Source organism: Saccoglossus kowalevskii, chromosome 11 (assembly GCF_978046115.1).
Source record: "Saccoglossus kowalevskii chromosome 11, keSacKowa6.1, whole genome shotgun sequence".
Taxonomy (NCBI): Eukaryota; Metazoa; Hemichordata; class Enteropneusta; family Harrimaniidae; genus Saccoglossus; species Saccoglossus kowalevskii.
Window position 1 is genome coordinate 13,166,629 of NC_140651.1, and position 21,629 is coordinate 13,188,257.

General features: G+C 34.3%; 1 protein-coding gene across 1 annotated transcript in view; it reads right to left on the bottom strand.

Moving 5' to 3' along the window:
• Positions 1–18,066, bottom strand: part of LOC100367175 (translocation protein SEC63 homolog) — a 29,529-nt gene extending 11,463 nt beyond the window's left edge. The window contains exons 1-10 of the mRNA XM_085505779.1: positions 17,913–18,066; positions 13,800–13,905; positions 12,086–12,200; positions 10,879–10,991; positions 9,802–9,863; positions 9,621–9,679; positions 8,063–8,113; positions 7,437–7,545; positions 4,214–4,308; positions 279–414 (exon numbers count right to left, since the gene is read on the bottom strand). Coding sequence (XP_085361905.1) covers positions 279–414; positions 4,214–4,308; positions 7,437–7,545; positions 8,063–8,113; positions 9,621–9,679; positions 9,802–9,863; positions 10,879–10,991; positions 12,086–12,200; positions 13,800–13,905; positions 17,913–18,036 — 970 coding nt within the window. The 5' untranslated portion in view covers positions 18,037–18,066. The remainder of the gene's footprint in view (positions 1–278; positions 415–4,213; positions 4,309–7,436; positions 7,546–8,062; positions 8,114–9,620; positions 9,680–9,801; positions 9,864–10,878; positions 10,992–12,085; positions 12,201–13,799; positions 13,906–17,912) is intronic.
• Positions 18,067–21,629: the final 3,563 nt, after the last annotated feature.

Consider the following 21,629-nt stretch of genomic DNA (forward strand, 5'->3'; position numbering starts at 1 on the left):
GCTCTTTAAGGACATCAGCTATATGTTTTAACACAACATTAAACATTAGTGAATCGTAGAGTCTGGTGATTACGGGATTGGTTATGATTGATATGATCCCATGACACCAGCAAACCATGTGCTTTCTAGCACAGCGCATAACAGTGAAAATTGCTGGTAGAAAAAAAAATAATATTTTAAAGTGAATCTTGTACTTAGAACTATATACCGGTATATGATAAATATATTGTGACTAGTCTAGTTATAAAACACATTACAACATACAATGTAACACTTACCTTTTTCTAGTGTTTTTAACGGTAACGCCATCCGAGATAAATGAGAATGCACCAAGGCTCTAGCTTTTAAAGCGTATGGATAACACATTGGCTTCTCTTTCACTTTCTCATTCACACTACTTAGATCTCTGATAAGCTGAGAAAATGAAGGAGATAAAGAAAAACAACATCAGTGAGTTACGACTGTTTTACACGCATTCTAATAAAGAGGAATATACCGTGTAGTTGTTTTACTAAATTCATATTTTAAATGACACATGAACCTAAAATGCATATTTTAAACCTTTTCACCACCAGACCTATCGCCCAAGTTTTTCTGAACTTTTTTTTCGCATATTCTTCAATATTTCTGAATCCTAATTTTGGATCCAACAAATCGTTTTTTTCCTAAAAACAAAACTTGTCCCAATCTTCTGAAGGAAAGTGAAGACAAGGAACTGGTGGTGATTAGGCTAATGATTAAAAGAAAGTTTGTTTAACATGAAAACTGCAATATAAAAATTTGACACAAGATTGGAAGCTGACCACTACTACCAAACCAATCACTATTATCCACTCGTATTCAACTCCTATACAAGTCTACAAAACACTAATTTCTGAAAGACAACTATACAATCCAGTCATTAAACAATGCAAGTGCAAGTTTAAAGGACACTGTTCAATTAAAACAGATGAATTACTGAAGAATACTTTATTTTCGCTTGGAATTAATTTGAAAGAATGATTCAGTAAAACTAAAATCCAGCGAATATACCATTGTTTCTATATTTTACATTTAACGCATCAGAAATCAATGAAATAAATTCCATACAAAATACCCAAAATGTTTCTTCAGCAAAAATAAAATATTTTACAGTATGGTATGTGAAGGTGCTTGTAAACACATCATCTGTCGAAAGCCTCCATGAATAGCGTATTGTTCCAGGTACAACTTGGTCTATGTTAATTACATCTCTAGTAGATTTTACATACATAGTTCAGCTGTATTACATAATGTACTATTTGTTTTAATATTGAGTGAGGTATGTGTGGAGATCAGAATTGGTACTTAACGTCATTTAAATGCACTGGCGCAGTTCCTAAAATATGCATTGTGCACCCCCAGTTGCGGCGGCATTCTGATAATATTCTGCGGCATTCTGCTAATATTCTGTGCCATCGAGAAAACTTATACTGTGCCCCATTCTGGGTTCAAGCAAACTCTTAGAAAACGTTGAAGTTACAGCAGGATTTTTTCATGTGAAATACCGTTATAACATTTGTAGGGGCACTGCAAAGTTTTAATAATGAGTTGCATCTCATTATAAATAGTGAGTTCACTAGTACGGTACCATAGTTACTACTACGACTGCTGCATGAAAACTTTATTAGAGCTGCTTACCTGTACCATTGCCTAAAGTCCATTGATTTGGTTGATAATAAGGTACGAAAATAAATAATTCCAATTAAACACACACAAAAATCAATTTGTAACAGCAGAGGAATTGCCAGCATCAATAGTAGTTGTCCATCCAGCAAAATAGGTAATTTCACGTTCTGCCTTCAGGGCAGCATGTTCACCACTGTTTACTTAATTTACGGTAATTTTTTTCAATGAAAACATTTTTGGGTTTTATTTGTTTTTAATGGCACAAAATTATAAATATGCAACTTAAATACCATCCCATGAATCTAGGGAACATGTCTATATGTTACTACTTACACTATTTTTTGCTGAAAAGAGTTTCAGTGTGAAAACGAAGGAGGCTGATTGCCATCTGACTTATTATCATTTTTGGGATTCTTTTTATGCCGTTGGCAACCTAACAGTATAAATACACAGATGAAAATCAAACAAGTTACTTGTTGTGATTAGACATGAATTAAAAGTGCCAAGCTGACAGACAGCACATTTCGTGGATTAAAGGTGCAAATTTTGTGCGACGACATCAACAAACTTCAGGATGAAGCAGTAGAGATTTTGTTTGACGTGACAGTGACGTCGACTTGGACTTTGAGGGTTTTGATTTTGACAAAGATGGCAATGAACGTACAAATAGAGATCTGATTTTTGAACTTTTGTTTTACTGTGTAAATTTGTAAATTATTTTTGATCTTGTATTACTGTTGATCCGCTATTTGTAAAAACCGGAAATAATTTTACGCAGTTTAACCCCTGGCATTTTAGTTCATTTTGAGTTCACACGTATTGAGTGTGTTTGACGGCGGGGAAATCCTAATTCAAATGATTCCTCAGTCTAGATTTTTATTATTTCTAGTTTATTTGTCACATTTTACACAATAAATTATTTTTGTTATACTTCTAATGTTGCATATTGTTCATTTATTTCTTATGCATGTTTTCATTTGCCATTCTATTCCCTGTCGCAGTTGTCAATTTTTGTGAATTTTCGATTTATTGCAGGGAATGTCTGGGCATAGACCCACCCCTAGACAACTTAAATTCAATTGAAGGAAGACAACTGACCATCAGATGTTGAGTGCAACTAATACAAGACACAGATACACTGAATAATTGCACAGATTAATAGTCAATCAAATATACAAGTAATTATTCAACTAAATTTCAAAGTCAATTGAAATGTATTCTGTATTGAATAAAAATATAAACTACTGATTGTGAAAAAATATTTTGTTACATAAACTTTCATTGTACATTAATATGTCCAACTATTAAAACTCAGATGGGTACAAGGATGGAAATTAAATAGCCAAATAATATAAGATTTCAAGAATTTCATCTGAAAAAAACAGAATTTTCAAAGACAGGCATGTCCATAACTTATATTCTTACAGCCTATTTAACTGGAGTTTTATGAAAACATGACACTGCTTACCTCCTCCACTTGCTAAATTCCGTTGTTTAGTATATTGAAACAGAAATTATATTATGACAACAGCAAAAAGAAAAAGCACAATGTATGGGTACTGTAAAATGTTTTCTCATTTTTTCACCAAAATGCAACAAAGATCATGGCTGAGACAACAAGCATCAGTCACATGCACATTCAACAACAGAGTCATTATACTCAAATTATACGATACTGTTTTACACATGTATGTGTTTCCAGATATCTCCAGCACCAGGTAACATTCTACATCTACTCATATTTCTATAAGATTTTTCTACCGACTGATTGCTGGAACAATACTGTTTATTTCCTTGGTGGCCACTGTGATAATACAGGTACACAAAAACCTCTTCTGTTACACTTGGAATACTGTGCACAATATCATACATTTTTGTTTCTCATGCTACTTTCAAATATGCACTATATTTATCTATGAAGTACATACTGATGAAACTCAACAATCTCGCATCTACTAATAAATAAAATCGTAGCTATACCAGCTTAAGTACAAATACATGTCGTAAATAATTGCAGACTAAATTACTTTTAACCCAAATAAATTGACTGCAAAGAAAACACAATGAAAGACCATCAATATGCCTAACAGTCGGGTGTTTCATGTAGTATTTCACAGACGAAAATTTTCCTCTCATGAAATTGTACTTTGTTTACAGTACAAACGTATTTGTTGTGAAATTAAAGACCAAGTAATTCAGTCTGCAATATATTTAAACTGTGAGGCCCATCAACATATATGAATATTCATAAACTCTAGATGAAAATGGACACACAACTGTGGCAAATATCATGAAAGGGTGTTCCATTTATTGTTTTTGCCTTTACATGTGAATACACTTGATGTTACTTGTACACTGCAGTCACAGAGGCTGTTTTGGTTCATACTCTAGGCATTATAATTATTTATACTTTTTTTTGTGAAATTAAAAAAAAATTGATAATTGGTTTTCCACATGTGTTCGATACAAGACATTAAAATTCAAGAATAGATGCAGCATCAAAGCAAATACTAGTTACACGTCCATTTTCTTTCTAGTGTTTATGGATTATCATGGCAGTACTTACAAGTGGAAGCTCATCATTGTCACTTGGTCTTACTTCTATCTCGTGGTTATGACCTTTTTCGAACTCACACGCTGATGTCAATATCATTAATGCACCTACAAAAACCATCATAACACATGTTATTTAAAACGTCGTCATGCAAGTGCACATAGAAATTTTGAGTAAACAAACAATATATTGTATAGGTCAACACACTGTTATGTCATTTGTTTACATTATGCTGACCAGCAAGCTCATGTCAGTTTTTAGCTGATCGGTCAAAAGGACCGCTGAGCTGTAGGGATCATGAAGTGTGTGACCGTCCGTAGACGACTTCTCAAAAACCACTGGACCTTTTGTTCTGATTTTTGGTATGAAGATTTCTTATTGGTTGAAGATGGTATGTTCAAGAGAAGTGGATCGATCAACAAATCTAGAAATTGGGTCAAAAAAGCTGAACATTAGGTCAAGCAAGCGACCTTATGGTCGGTAGAGTTCCACTGTGATTAACAAGTGCAGAGGGCAGTGGCAGTTACTAGGTGGATAGGAGAAGTGGAATCAGTATCACCCATATAAAAGCACCAAGCGTATAAACCTTGACCTGAACTGGACATTTTTGTCATCTTCTCAAAAACCATCAGTCTGATTGACTTCATATTTAGCATATTAAGTATGTAGGACAGTCTTCTTTGTGGCCTGTTGATGTAGTAACATTATCTTCAATTTTCTATTTTTAGTGAATTTTTTATTATTTTTCTTTTGAACGTTTTTTGTCCAAATCATAATTGTTGACAAATTTTTCTCGAACCGTCACACAGATTGCTTTCATGTCAACCATAAAGTTACCTAATGTGAACTCTTTCTGTGATTTTATCATATGGTAGAGTTATTTTTAATTTTGTATTTTTAGATGCTATTTTGTTGAATTTTTTGGCAGAAATGCTATTTTCACAAATTGTGTTCAAACTGCTAGATAGTTAGGTTCCTTATTGGTTGAAGATGGTGATTTGTTCAAGAAGTGTAGATTGAATTATAAATCTGCAAATTGGATCACAAATGCCAAAACATTTAAATTTTTCCTTTCAACAATTACTATTATAGGATCTGCAGTGCCCTCTCAATAAAACTGGACAATTTCCATATTTTATTTTCAACAGGTAGCACTTGGCAATGTAACATGTGAAGGGGTAGACAATACATACAGTGGTCATACAGCATTGCTTAATTAACTACAGTCAAACCTCGTTAGTGCGAATATCAAGGCCCCAGGTGAATATATTCGTTATAACCGGTGTTCGTAATAACCGATCACCACTAGAGGGCGCTTTACAGAAACAAACTAATTACCATAAGTCAGGGTAAACAAAACTATGGCGCCATTTTAAACACTAGACCAAGCATTAAAAACACACAAATAGTATTGAAATAAACGTTGTCATGTTTATTAAAATAATATTAAAATGGAAAATACAAATGTTGAATTCGGAATGCTTCATTCTCTGTCCTAAATCTTCGGCCTTTGCCTGGAGGATAGGACCGCTGATTGGGACATTCATAGAACGGGCACTGGTAAACCATTTCAGCAATGCCTGCTCAACGTCGTCGACTGCTGAAAACCGCATTCGCTTCCGGCACGGCTCAATTTTGTTGTGTTCGAACATCTTCAAAACATCAGTTTTTTTCTTTAAAATCGTTGACAGTGTACTGGGTTTAACATCAAATTTTCGACAGACATCGCCGTGACGAATGCCCGACTCAATCGCTTTGATCATTTGGACTTTACAGTCCAACGACAAGGCACGCCGTTTGACACGAGTTGACATTTTGAAGTCAGGACGGAAACTGGCATCACCACTAGAGGGCGCTTTACAGAAACAAACTAATTACCATAAGTCAGGGTAAACAAAACTATGGCGCCATTTTAAACACTAGACCAAGCATTAAAAACACACAAATAGTATTGAAATAAACGTTGTCATGTTTATTAAAATAATATTAAAATGGAAAATACAAATGTTGAATTCGGAATGCTTCATTCTCTGTCCTAAATCTTCGGCCTTTGCCTGGAGGATAGGACCGCTGATTGGGACATTCATAGAACGGGCACTGGTAAACCATTTCAGCAATGCCTGCTCAACGTCGTCGACTGCTGAAAACCGCATTCGCTTCCGGCACGGCTCAATTTTGTTGTGTTCGAACATCTTCAAAACATCAGTTTTTTTCTTTAAAATCGTTGACAGTGTACTGGGTTTAACATCAAATTTTCGACAGACATCGCCGTGACGAATGCCCGACTCAATCGCTTTGATCATTTGGACTTTACAGTCCAACGACAAGGCACGCCGTTTGACACGAGTTGACATTTTGAAGTCAGGACGGAAACTGGCATCTCACTCGTAGTCGCCGTAATTTATCTAAAATTTACAGCGTCCATGCTTCACACTTTTTTATTGTGAATCTTAAAATTAAAAACTCGAGCAGCAAGGGCGTCGAAAGTGACTAGACACTGGAAGTCACGTACACAAAAGATTTTCACGCCCAGTGAAGGGCTACATTGTTTTTATTTTACGCTGCACAGCTCAAGCCCACTGCCAACAGCGGAAGCGTAACACCGTGTATTTGGCGGTTCGTTTTAGGATTTCGCAGCTGTTTGAGCGAATGAAATGTTCGCTATAGGTGTTACAGACCATTGTTTTTCAGAGAAAATCCTTTCGTACTAAGCGGGTTTTCGTAATAAACGAGTTCGTTCTAAGCGTTGTCAATTACCATAGGGATAATGGATTTTCAAACGGGACTTCGGTGTTCGTTCGTTGTAACCGGTATTTCGTTGTAACCGAGTTCGTATTAACGAGTTTTGACTGTATACATTGCATGCTAAAAGCAATACCAATTTGTTGTGAAATTTTCTAATTTCAGCAGCAAAATTTAACACACACAGATTCACCTTGGCCTTGACACACTTGAGCAAGGATTGTATATTATACTTCTAATTCATTGCTTGGCTAATGTTATAATTACCGATGACTGTCAGGCCAACAGGCCTAGTTTTTTTTCTTGAAGTGCTAACGATTGGTTCTTGCCAGTCAGGTAAAAATTCAAAGCAAGTTGCACACAACAAGAACATGCAACTAATTGTAGAAGTCTCTGATACAGGTACAAATTGACAGGCAAGTTAATGTTAAACATTTGACAATGCCAATTGGAGGTTGTTGATGAAATCTCAAATTCAACAGAGTGAGCTTACGTTTTAGGTTCATAGTTGGTGTTCTATGAAAAAAATGAAAGAAGAGCTGCGTTGTATCCAGCAGAATTTGATCTGCACTAAATCTGATAGATCTATACCACCAAGTACCCTGTCAAAGAAGAAATAAAAAATATGTATTATTAGGTCATTTATTCGCCTGTCTTATGTGAACACCATTCAGCTATATTTTTGCAAATTCACCTTCATTTAGAGATCAAAATAATAATTCCCATTCTGTTGATAAAACAATTTTTTACTAATTTTTTCACGTCAAACTTAATTGATTTTGACCAACTTAAATGACCCATCTCATTATTTTCTTGAGAAATATATCAAACGTATGAGTTGACGATTTATATAAAACAATCCAATCTTCATATAAAGACCACCCGTCTATAAAGACCATTATAATGAAATCTCTTGGGTGGTCACTATACACAGGTTTGACTGGATTGTGAAAATACTTGTTGCTGACCCCAAATCCATTGAGTTATTTTAGTGATCAGTGAATAAATGGTCATAGTGGTGAGAAATATTAAACACTAAAACAATGCAATTCTCAGAAACTGCGGGACATTGCTATCTCTGTCACGATATTTTTTTATAATAAAAGAATTAATACGTACCACTACCAGCGGTAATATCACCATAAACGCTAAACCATAGGCAGCCAAAACCTGTAGTGAACAACAGAAGGAATCATGATGGTATTAAAGTGAAAAGATGAACCCTGACTTGAGCTATCTCTCATGTGACTCCCAAATTCTGAATTCAAAACGACTGAGGTTTATCGGTAACGAGTTACTATGGCAACAAGATTCTAATCATTTCAACAGTTGATTGTAATCCACTGTAAAATACTTTATTTTAGCTGGAATTAATTTTAGCTGAAAAGGGTTTTTCGATATTTTGTATAAAGTTAATTTTTATGAATGTTCAATGAGTTGAATGTAAAATATAATGTTTTCACAGCATTTTTGATTCATTCCATCGACAAAAATAAATATTTCAAGTGAAAAAAAGTAGTTTACAGTATTGTTATTTCTGTTACTGTTCCAATTTTCTCTATGATGATACCATACTGAAAAAAGGGTGCATACTGAATGCGTGTTTTTATGATAAACATAAGTTACAATGCTCAATGTGGATACGTTTCGTTTTCACACGGAATAAAAATCAGTTTGTATTCAATTTGAACTGTGTTGCGTATGTAATTTTTGTATGCATTCAGTGTACAACTACATACTATTCTTATAAATATTCATGTTCAAGGGCCATAATCATGATTTTATAGTAGATGCAAGTAAACTCTTTTTTTACTAGTTTTATCAAATACTGGTATAATATACTAGCAATAATCCCCCGCCGAAGTTGTCTGACCCCAAATCACTTGATATTGCACAATTCACTCCATATATGCACATCGGTTGGTTAATCAGGTGTAATTGGTTAGTGGATGCTGAGATTCACTGCATACCTACCGCGTAAGTTCCATGTGAGATGAATTACATCCATTTAACTTTGATACTAACATCTAACATTGGGCTTATCAGCGTATGTGATTTCATGTAAGGGTGCCTGTACAGGGTAGTTGCGCGTGGAAAAGGTGAGTCGCATTCTTGTTTATATGCCAATTGCGCATATGCACAACTACCCTGTAGAGGCACCCTTACATACCTCCGGTACCTCGTGATTGGAGATTGTCATTAGATGACTGATTGAAGAGGTTTGTAGATGCCATGCAATGTGTGCGTCACAATCTATTTGTACAATTTCTAAATTAATAATGGCATACAGTGATACTATTAGTATAGGATCACAGCATGTAATAAACAACTCGGGGGGGGGGGGGGGGGTACTTCCATAGAAGTGTAATACGGGTATGTGCCGCCCGACTGGGGTGTCATTTAGTTTAGAAGTGTGTAGCATTCATTTACTTTTTCACAGGTTCTTATATTCAAAGCCAGATACTGGAAAAGGCTGAATAAAATGTGTCACCCGAATGTGCTCACTGGTTGCGAAAGTTGTGAGCTGGGTGTTTTTCTTTCGCTGAATACAATTGTGTTTTAGAAGTGGGTATATAAATAGAAAAAAAGTGGTTTAGAAGTGAGTATGGTTTACGAGGATGGGCTGCACACCCTCACCCACTTAATGTGGAAGTAGCCCCCTCGGGAAATAACTTACCCACATAGAGTTTTGTTTTTCTACAATCCATGCTGGCAGTGCTATACCAAAACTGGTAGCTGTTAAATAAAAACATTTAAATAGTTTTAAAAATCCATCAAAGTGGTATGTGAAATAAACCACTAATCAACTTTTCACTGCCACAAAACTAGTTTCAACTGAAACACAAATTGTGACAAACCTTGAGGTCCATCCGGGTTTCCAAAATCTTCCCAGTTCTTCTTAGCTTCTTCATTTGTCAAACTGGAGAAATAAACAATAAATTGAGAGGCACTCAACACATAGGAACTTTTCTAGAGCTGCATCACACTGTGTTGAATTATGTGATATTTATAACACAATACCAGACACAGTAGTGATGTATGCAACATAATGATGCAATCCAAGGGATTGAAATCACCCCTTTTAAAGTATTCAAAATGTCACATGATTACAAGAGAGCACCGCACACCGTATTTGCTCTATTAGAAGGGGATTTTCAATAAAAGTGCACATACACATGAAATTGAATGCTGGATGCCTAACATTGACTTATTTTTGTCACAGACACCCCTCTGTTATTTACACCAGCAGATGTGCTATAAATAAAGCTACCGGTAATACAGTATTTGAATTTCCCAAACAGCATACTAAGATCAGGTTGCAAACTCTGGTCAGCTAGTCGCATTTATGTGGTAGTACTTTCATTAATAGAAAATTAATTCTAATTACTGTATTATTATTAATACAAAAGCAGCCATTTTAAATAAAATCATAACCATCATGCACATTTTGAAATGATGGTGACCTCGCTTAACTTTAATCAAGTTTAATGATTGAAACTAGTCAAATCCTCACAAAACACAGTCTCTTCTGTCAGAATGATATACAAAAAAAATAAGATAGCTAAAATACACTCATTTCTAATATTATTTTGTAAATTATTATATTATATGGTAAATGTATTTCTGTAAACTGAGAACTGACTTCGCAAGGTAGAGTGAATGAAGTGATTTTTGGTCACCAAATCTGGGAGAAGAATAACGCACTGGAGTAGTAACTTATACTTGTAACTAAGATGTTTAGTACTCAACTGCTAGGCCTGGAACATTAACTGAGCCCATGTCCATGCCATGAGATCATTATGCAAACAACTAAACAAAACGTCATAGCCTCAAATCATCACAATGTCATTATGATAAATTCATGTAAAATACAGCTTAAAATTTGCATAATGAATCACATATTTGTAAGGGTAAATAAAGAATGCATTACTTACGCTTCATATGCCTTGGCAATTTTCATAAACGTCAGATGGTCACCACCTTTGTCAGGATGGTGTTTTAAACTTAACTGTCTGTATTGCCTTCTAATTTCAGCAGTAGTGGCACCCTGTCAAATATAGCAAACATTGTACGATACAGTTATGCTGATTTTGTAACAACACATGGGAACAATAAAGCAATGCAGAAAGATGATGACAGTGCTTTTTAAACAAGCAGCCTCTCGGCTGAGATAGCTCCGCTGTTAGCAATGCACATTTCAATTAAAGAACAGAAGATATCATTAGAAAATGAACAATATGTATAGTATCAAGCAATGAGACTTGCTGTTTTCAACAAGAATTCAAAAATATCACTTTTTACGAAAAATTACAAAAATATTCACCAAAATTAGAGAATTAAAGATATCATTACAAAATGAGCAAATCTGAGAGAGGTTCACATGTAGTACCTATAGATGTAATATAAATGCAATCGGACTTGCGTTTTTTTAACAAGAAGTCGAAAATATCACTTTTTATCAAAAATTACAAAAATATTCACCGAAATTAGAGAATTAAAGATATCATTACAAAATGAACAATCTGAGAGAGGTCTACATGTAGTACCTATATATGTAATATCAAAGCAGTTGGACTTGCGGTTTTTAACCATAAGTCAAAAATATCACTTTTTACCAAAAATGACAAAAATATTCACCAAAATTGGAAAATTGAAGATATCAACATGAAACGAACAAACCTAAGAGAGGTCTACACCAAGTATCAAAGCATTCAGGCTTGTAGTTTTCAAGAAAAAGTCGCAAAAGTAAAACATTGACACGGACGACGACAACGGACAATCACTCATATGATAAGCTCCACTCGACAAAGTCGACAGCGGAGCTAAAAAAAAAATTTGTTATTTCATAGTGGTTTTCCTTGAGTTCCAGTGATGCAGGACTCAACATTGTGTATAACAATTCTAAAACTGCAGTATTTTAAACTTTTAGATTTCAGAAATATATTGATATATGGTCCAGATGCTACTTTTTTTTTTTTTAAATTAAAATCTAGGTGATATACCAAATTTCCTGGTTGTTTAGCTAGATGCACGTGAAATGGGAGGTGGGAAGTTGGTCAATCGACGCTAATTCACTGAAATGAAGCACAGACAGGTTTCATGCATGAACACTATACAGAGACAACAAGGATGTGGACTTACCCTGTCAATGCCAAGCACTTCAAATGGATCAAACTCCACAGTCTCTGTTTTGACTTGTGAAGCTTTGTATGCTAATACTATAAACCCTACCCAGGCAAGAAATATTAAAAGCTTCCTGGGATAAAAAAAAGACAAGATTTTGTTACAGTAACAGCAGTTATAAGCACAAGTCGCAATTTTTGAGATATGCAAATTTGAGTTTTCCTCAAAAGCTATTATACACAGTAACGTGCATTTCTTGGTCAACATTCTTCAAAGAAAGAATTATATATTTATTGTTTTATTCAGGGATGTATCAGTTTGGAGTTGGGTACAATAATAATTGGCTAGACCTGCTGATAGTCTTAACGGATAGCCAAAAAATAGACTAACTGGCATTGTGTTGAGCATAAGTTTCTGCAATTATTTACTTTTTGTATCAGAGTCAGATCAGAGTTTTCCCCATGATATTTCATTTCCCAAAGTTTCATTTTAAAGTTCGTTGCAACTTGTTGTGTTCGATATGGTTCGCATATGACGTAAACAATGTGTTTAAAGTGGGAGGGTTGTCACCTGCGCATGTGCGTCCCAAGCGACGACAACAACACACGATAAAAATGCAAAGGCTCATGGGTAGATGCTTGTTTTTAAACAATGACACGCTATGGTTATTTGACGCATGCGCAGACGACGACTCCCTCTCTTTAAACTAATTGTTTGCTTACACAAAATTCAGAGTTTTTCAGAAAAATCCATCATATAATTTATACAAGCCAATTCTTATTCTAATCGTATATTTATTTGAGTTAAAATACATGAATACAAAATGTTCACATATGTACCAGTGTATTGTTTTTTTGTCTTCTGTCTGCATACATGTACGGGTCACTGTAAATTTGATTACCGAGATAAGTTTATAGACACCTTTTCTACATGTATAGAGAATGTAGGAAATACCACATGGAGATAAACTAGACAATGATTATATAATTGGTTTGGGAAAAACAGAGAAATTGACATCCGAAAATATTTTCTGGGCTTACGTTGTCTGAAAATTAGCTGTCCAAAATGGCATCTAGTGTCATGGGACATTTTGAATATTTGTCCTATGTTTCGTATACTTGCAGTAAATTTAACTGAAAACAGTTAGACTCTTTGTCTGAAATGATTAAACGAAATTATGACATTTTGAAATATCAGCAAATCTTTCTGCCAGAGCAGTGTCTCGATTTGTTCGTCTTCCTCGCTGGGGTCAGATTTTTAATAGGATGTACCTACATGTAGCATGTACTCCCTCTGAAATCTCTTAGTTCACACATATATCCCACAATTCAATGCGAGGCTCACCTATTCAATGAATGACATCATTGAATAGATGAGCTTCTCTACTTTAACCAGATATCTTCAATAATCCCCCGCCAATGAGGAAGGAGTATTATACTATTCTTGGTTTATTGGCTGTGGTTACCAGCCAGTGAAAATGCTCTGATGTTCGCTCCCGAGAATTGCTGTGTTCCATCAACAGCGAAATCAAAACCTGGTAAATTTAACAACAGAATGTATCATTTCCTCCACCAACACCTAATACCTAATAGAAATTCCTGCAACACCAATCCTGCTAAAATTGAACCCTGCAAATGTTTTTCCTACAGTATTATATATTCATTGTATATCTTCCAATCTGACCAATCACAATGGCGTGTTTTAACACAATAAAATTGTAATTTGATTTTACCTTAATTTTAATTTAGCTCCGGCTCTAGGATCTTTATATTTGAGACGACTTCTTTTATCTTCACAGCCATCACAGTGACATAGTCTTTTAAGCCTCTCAGGATCATCTTCAAAAAGACAGAATAATTAAAAAAAATTCTGACACGTACATCATTTCTATACAGTCACATAATAACATTCCGCTGTTTTGATGGCTACGAAGAAGATTATAGGCACACTGAGCCCACACATTTAAAAATAAGGTGGTTAGAGTACCAGACTTGCCCCATTAGTAGCGTATACTATGATACACATAAATTATAGAGACTTTTCTATGGTAAATTAGTAATATACAGCCAAGGCAATTTTTGGCTCATAAGTACCTCTATTGGAGTTTTGTTTCTAATACCGGTAGATCAAATATGTACTGTAAAATACTTTTTTTCGCTTGGAATTTATTTTCGCTATTTACGGTGAAGGAATAATTCAGTGAATATAAAATGCAGCAAATTTACCTTTTTTCCTATATTTTACATTCAAATCGTCAGAAATCATGAGAAAATAAATTCTATACAAAACAACCAAAAAGTCTTTTCAGCAAAAATTAATTCCAGCTAAAATAAAGTATTTTACAGTATAAAAATATAATGCTGGTAATTGGCTTTAAGAGCAGAATGAATTGCTGTCCTATGGCTAGACAATAATTTAGTAAAGATACCTGTGACTTGTAATCAATATCTGCACATTTCTGAGCTCAAGGAGGAACTGATGATTGGCTCTCCCATGCACAGCCTCCTTACAATGGTTTTGAGTGCATGACAATGTTAGTGACTGACAGTGACCATATCCAACTTGATGTGGTACGCTAACTGTAGCATTTTAATACGCTATATATATGCATACAAAATATACTGAATCACAAGATATGTGCTGGTAATAACTCATTCAATGCAGTAAAGCGTTATTCATTAAATCAAGCGGTAGTAGTTAACTAAAAATAGTTGTCGATTTATACAGTTGTATGCTGCTTAACTGTGTATGAGCTCCCAATGAAAACATGCTCAAGATTTGCATGAATGTGCTATGAACAATTAACTACACAATATGAATATGATAGACGCTTAAATTATATTACTGTAAAACCATTTAATTTAAATATTTTGATGTTTTGAGCATATTCATCATGTTTTAATTTTACGAATTTGTTTGATTGTTATTGCACATGTTCCCGTAGATTTAATTTTAGCGTATTTTACTTATCAGCGAAACTAGTGAATAATTAATGCATTTACAGTAGATTTGTAAATAATATATACTCAGTCATGATTTGTTAGTCCTTAAAGGCCAGTTACATTTACTCCGGTCATGTTACATAATCTAAGCACATGCAAAATTGTTAATCCTTCAGTCGGGATCCATTTGGGACTCACTCGACTCGTGCTGAAATCACGCCCTCAATCTTCAATCTGTTACTTGACCCAAACATGGAAAATTATACGCATATGATGATAATAATAAATGCTATATTGAAATGTTATCTATTTGCTGTTATAACATTTATTACGAGTCATCGTGCACATGACTGACAAAGAAGATTAAAAGAACAACAACAATTATTTGTTCACGTCGGTTTGCATTAATTTTATTCATTACTACAGAATCCAACCATATTTAGTTGCACTTACCTTCATCGTCATGTCATACTATTATGAATCAGTATATGTTCTCTTATATTCACCACAGAGGGCGTGATTTGGGTTTGTGCCGAGCGTTCAGGCAGCAAATCTCTGCATATGCTGAGTTTTGGTCATGAGCATCTAACGGGACTAAGATCAAGTTTTTTTTCCGGCACAAGCTGACTCAGTACCAACCGTTCACACACGTTCGAAATCTCTCGCGTGAATGTCGCTATTGTATGAATGTTTTTCTAAGGAATAAGAACCCCCCAGCACTCTCAAAATGTGTGGAAAGAACATGGCAAGATATTTTTTTAGTAAAACCAACATCATTTTTAATCTTTGTATGGTTTTTAACTTTTTCTAAGATATTTCTCGTACTTGTAAAATGTTAATGCAACTTTAAGGTCTGTCACTGGTATTAAATAAGGCACTTTCTCTTCTATTATCGGTCAATGTATGTTCACACAAATTAAATCCATATGTTATGTAAGTCATACTGTGCTATGCTTCACAATGTGCTAAGAAAATACTACAACTGCAAAACCTAGATGCAATATTTGCTCTATTGGTAGCATATGCGCTAACCAGCACTTGCGTAAATGTCAGCTGTGTCTATGATCAAAAAATGAAATAGTGGATTGATTCAGTACACAATAAATGTAATTGATAGTTTCAATGAGAAAAAGTTGGAATGGACATGCTCCTTATACAGTCATAGCACAGAATTTTACGCAGAACATCTGACCTCATTTATAAATAAACAGCTTGGATTTGAAGACAAATGGCATGACTTGTTTTCCCAACACAAACACATCTAGTCTTACTGCAATACTAAGCATAGTTAATGAGCTCATTATGTATGAAAATATTCAGTTTCTGTATTTTACACCAATATCCATGCACATTTGCTAAGACAAATACAGAAATGATAGGGACCATCAAACAACATAGGTATGTATGACGACAAACTGCAGCGATAAGTGGATCGCTTCTATCACAAGGCTATCGGGTTACATTTCTTCTGAAAGGTCAAAGGTCAGATGTCAATCATCTTCCCCTGGCCCCGCTCCGACCCACCTGTTGATTTTTTTTTTCATCCAATCTATATTTAGGCACTACTAACAACAATAACTATTCTAATTTGCATACAATTTGCATATTTAAAATCCATCTGTTGTTATTAGCTGCGGGCGGCGGGGTTGGGCGCAGACTGGACCATCATTCTTTTGTCCTTGTTGGTTTTAACACACAATAACACAATGCAAAAATTAACACAGAACCAAAGTTTAATGAAACAAGACATCGTTCAAAATCAACGTACACGTGTGACATTGGTCTAATGTGTTTTTTTGTTTTAACCTTCTCCGATTGACATTCTGTCTAATAGTTTTAACAAACGAACCAGATCGAAATAAGTTATCAAGATAAGGGAAGGAAAGACAGCGATAAATGAACAAACATAAGGGAGGTTTACCATTGCAGTTTAATTCTGTGTAGGATTTGTTGAGTACTAGTTGGACAATAACTTGCTCAATTCACCGGCAGCGATGCGTCAAGCTGCCGTATATTTAATCTACATTTGCAGTAAGCTTTGTTGATGTTTTTGGTTTCATGACTAGTTCATAAAATTAATTTCATAAGCTATATTTAGTCAGCGATACAAGGAATAATTATTTCTCAATATTTATGCGATTTACCAGCATTTCATTAGAAAAGAAAACTTGTTTCCACTTTGGCTGTAACGAACGGGCGACATGGTTTGAAAAAAAAATGGCTGCCAGGTCAGAGGTTAATGTCTCAAAATACGTATTTTAGACGTGATTGGGAAAATAAAGCGTATATACTTTTTCACTTTCATCATAGCAGATTAATTTTACATTGAAATATTTAAAATAAAAGTTAAATTAATTAAAGTAGTTAAATTGTAACTAGTAGGATGGCAAAATGAATATTAATTAGCTCATGAATATTAATTAGCGACCGGCACTCAAAACAGGCTGGGAGAACCCTGCATGAGCATCAATAACAGTTTTCACTTTTTCTTGCTATACAAGATTACATCCGGTTCGATTTATTGGACCGAATCGGCATGGCAACATAAGCATGAGGTACTATGTTACAAGATAAAATATGGAAAACGAAAGCATAACATATTGAAAATATTATTTCATTGATACACACAGCACAAGTCGTACACATGTATTAGTATTTTGAAACAGCGAAATAACTTCAATTCCTATAATAGGTAATATGAAACGGGGATGTGCAGTACATTGTTCATGTCAAACGTAAAAGTAAATGCGAGTAGATATTTCGTCAATCGCCATATCATATTATTTGTTAAACACGATAAGGGATTTCGGTCGTGGGCGATTCATTAAGTCGAATCACTACCAGATGCAACAATCTGTTGTGAAATATGATTGTGAACGAACATATTTACATTGGCTGCTTACCTTTCTTGTCCTTAGAAGGCCATATTAAATATGTTGCCGGTATAAGAATAAGAGCGTAGACAGAAACCACGAAATAGAGAAATGCTCCGCCAGATTCGTCATACGTAAACTGAGCCCTCGCCATCTTGAAATCCACGCTCCGGTAGTAACCGCAGCTGACGCTGAGGGCGCTTTTCTTTCGGGTCATGAAAATGACCTGAACAAGTCTAGCGTTTAGAATGTTCTATTAGGTCATGGTATATCGCCTCAAAGTGTTGGTATAAGTAACCATACTTGAATAAATGACAAAACAAGTTTTGGGAAATTGGAGTCTTGGGTGAAAAATCGATCCTTGGTCTAACCTATGCACATTTGTTAGTTGCGATCTCTACGCATGGAGCCGGGAACAGCCACTGGTGGCGCTGTATACAATCGAAACCTATTCAGGTGAGGGAGATGGTAAGCTTACAGCTCAGACAACTAATAAAATAGTTGACTGAGGTTACTGGAAATAAAAGGCATTTTACGTTTTTAAACGAAAAAGAATGAAAATTTTATACATTTTACCTGTCACCCCATTGTTTAATATTTTTCACAATAGACCAGCAAAACAGGCATAAATTTTGTTTGTTTGCTTTTGTTTATTTTTTTTTCATTCACTGTATTTTTATGCCTATTGTGGTTGAGTTGTTTTTCAATAATTGTTTTCAATATAAATAGGTCGTCAGTTCTACGACAAACTTTTCTGAAACCAAACTATTGGTGTGACAAAATGTAATTTGAAATGAAACGAAAGTGGTTAGCATTGTATTTAGGATACTTGTAAATAGTTTGCTAAGGCAATTGGAGATTGCTATTCCCATGTAGTTTGAAGGATTAATTTGGATCCTGCTTTATGTAGGGAGAATTAACAATGACAGAATGTTATTCAGCACTCCAGTCATTGTCTAACAATAAAACACCAGGGAACGATGGTCTCTCTGCTGATTTTTATAAGACATTTTGGCCAGTAATGGGAAGGTATTTGCTTAATAGTATTAATTATTCATATCATAAAGGTATATTGGGGTTTTACAAAGACAGGGTGTCATCACATTAATTGCCAAAAAAGGTAAAGATAAAACATATATTTCAAATTATTGGCCAATATCTTTAATTAATGTAGATGTTAAAATTGCATCCAAAGCTATCTCAAAGCGTACTAGTATGCTTAATGTCTTGCCTTCCATAATTCATCCAGACCAATGTGCATTTGTAAAATGCCGCTATATTGGAGACACTATACGAACAGTTCTTGATCTTATGTGGTACTCTAAACAGAATGATATGTTATGTCAGGCATTTGATTTGGTACTGGGCATAAATGTAACCTATGATGAAAAAAAGTTCTTTGAAGAAAATTTTAAAAATAAATTAACAAAACTGAAACAAATGCGTAATCTGTGGTCTCAAAGATCACTCTCAATTATTGGTAAGATTCAAATTTTTAAACATTCGGCCTTTCACAGTTTCCCTTTATAGCAACAATGATTCATACACCAAAACTAGTTCTCAAAGAGATGAAACAGATTATATTTAAGTTTATTTGGAACGGGGGAGACAAAGTTAAAAGGAATACATTGATCTCTAATATTGAAAATGGGGGTTTTAATATGATTGAAGTTGACTCTTTCATAAAGGCACAAAAAATAAAATAGGTTAAAAAATTTATCTCTGGTGGTTTTGCTGGATGGAAAACTTTATGAATAGGGTTTTATGGGGTTTTGGAGCAATATTATTTTTTGTGTAACATTGAGATGAAAGACTTGATAAACAAGGTCCCACTCTTCTATTATGATATTTTACAAGATTGGTCAAAAAATTCCCATATAAATCCTGAAACTGTACAGCAAATTGGTAGCCAGATACTTTGGAATAATACATTTTTAAAGATTGGTAACCATTCAGTGTATTTTTGGAGATTGGTAATTGGGGATTTATTTGATACCAATGGAAACTTTTATAAATTATTGTCGAATTTTTCCAAATTCAGAGCATAATAGATGCTATTCCAAGGGAATGTAAAAGTATAATTCATAGAAACAGACATACAAAGGTTGATTATGGTGAAAGGATTTATTGCAAATCCTCCTATATAGATATTAATTCAATTACAAGTAAACAAATTCATAAATTGTCATGCATAGATATTGTTGAGACTCCAACCATTGTCAGCCGATCTCAAGAACTGTATGGTCTATCCTCTGAAATGAGTAATGTGATATTTTCACTTCCTTTTCAGACAACTATAGCTTCAGCTATGAGAGCCTTTCAGCTTCAAATTTTACATAGATACTTACCTGTTAATGCAAAATTATTTGAATGGAGCCTTGTAAATTCTCCTTTGTGTTCACTTTGCCAATTGTATAATGAAACAATTGAACATATTTTAGTTGACTGTCACCATGTTCAAAAAATATGGAATGCATTGTAGGCAGGGTGTAGTATTATTCAACAAATAGAGTATAATAAAGTAAATATAATTTTAGGTATTTTAAATAATGACAATCTAATTTTGAACCATTTCATTTTACTGTTCAAAAAGTATATTTATAGCTGTAGAAGAAATGCTACAATCCCTTCTGCAATTGCGTTTAAATGACTAGTCTGTGAAAATAGAAAAATAGAGTTGGAAATAGCCCTATATAAAGGAAAGGAACAATATCACTATCGTAAATGGGAGCTCTTAAATAAATTAATCTTGTTTTTGTTTTTGTCTCACCACCGTATACCAGACAGCGTTTGTCATGTACATTTTTTTTCCAGGGAGGATTTTGTCATCTGTTCTGTATCTTTTCTTTATTGCGGAATAAAAAAAATTGTTATTAACACACACAAAAAAATCATGCTTTATGTATGGGTATTATTAAACTTGTACTCCATGCATGTGGGAAGATATTTGCACCGTAAATAGAGTTAAATTTGGTCTTCTGCAGTTGATTTATTGTTTTTCAATAATCTAATTGCTTGTTTAATTTCTTTTCTCTGTATTGGTCCATCCAAATTAATTTTAATAGCATCAAGTTCCTTAATTTCCCTATTTCTAATATCTGATATAATATCGTCTTGTTCTTCTGTATTTTTACCAGGTTTAGAATTTAATAGATATTTTAAGTGTGTCAACCATTTATCTGGTGCTATGCAATCACTCTCTGACTTTTGTGTATGCGCGTCATTGTTTAGTTCGCTCATTTTTTTGCAGAACTAGGAATTGTTACCTTGAAGGCTCTCAATTTCGCTGAGCTGATGTACTTTAATTTTTTTTTTGTACTTGAGGATTTTTTTAATTGTTTACGTGTTTTGAAGAATATTCCTCTAACAATAGGGTCATTGAGAAATTTCTGAATTAATTTAGTATACATTTTAAGTTCATTACGTAATAGGAAGTTCTTCCAATACTTTATTGAATAGCTCTTACAGACCACGAACGGGTACATCAGACTTTTTTACTAGTGGTGAAATTATTTTGACTTTGAAATAACAGAAAAAATGTTGGTATAAATTTAAAAAAAAAAAAAAAAAAAAAAAAAACGTCCAGTATTCAGCGTTTCTGATCAAATTCACAATTGACGTAATAGTACAAAGTACACTCGATCAGCGGTAAAGAACTTCTGAAGACTTGATTAATTTCAAGTTGCGCGCCCTCTAACCAACATGGCTGTTATACTTTTGTTTATTTATAGTCGTACACAGTTGGAT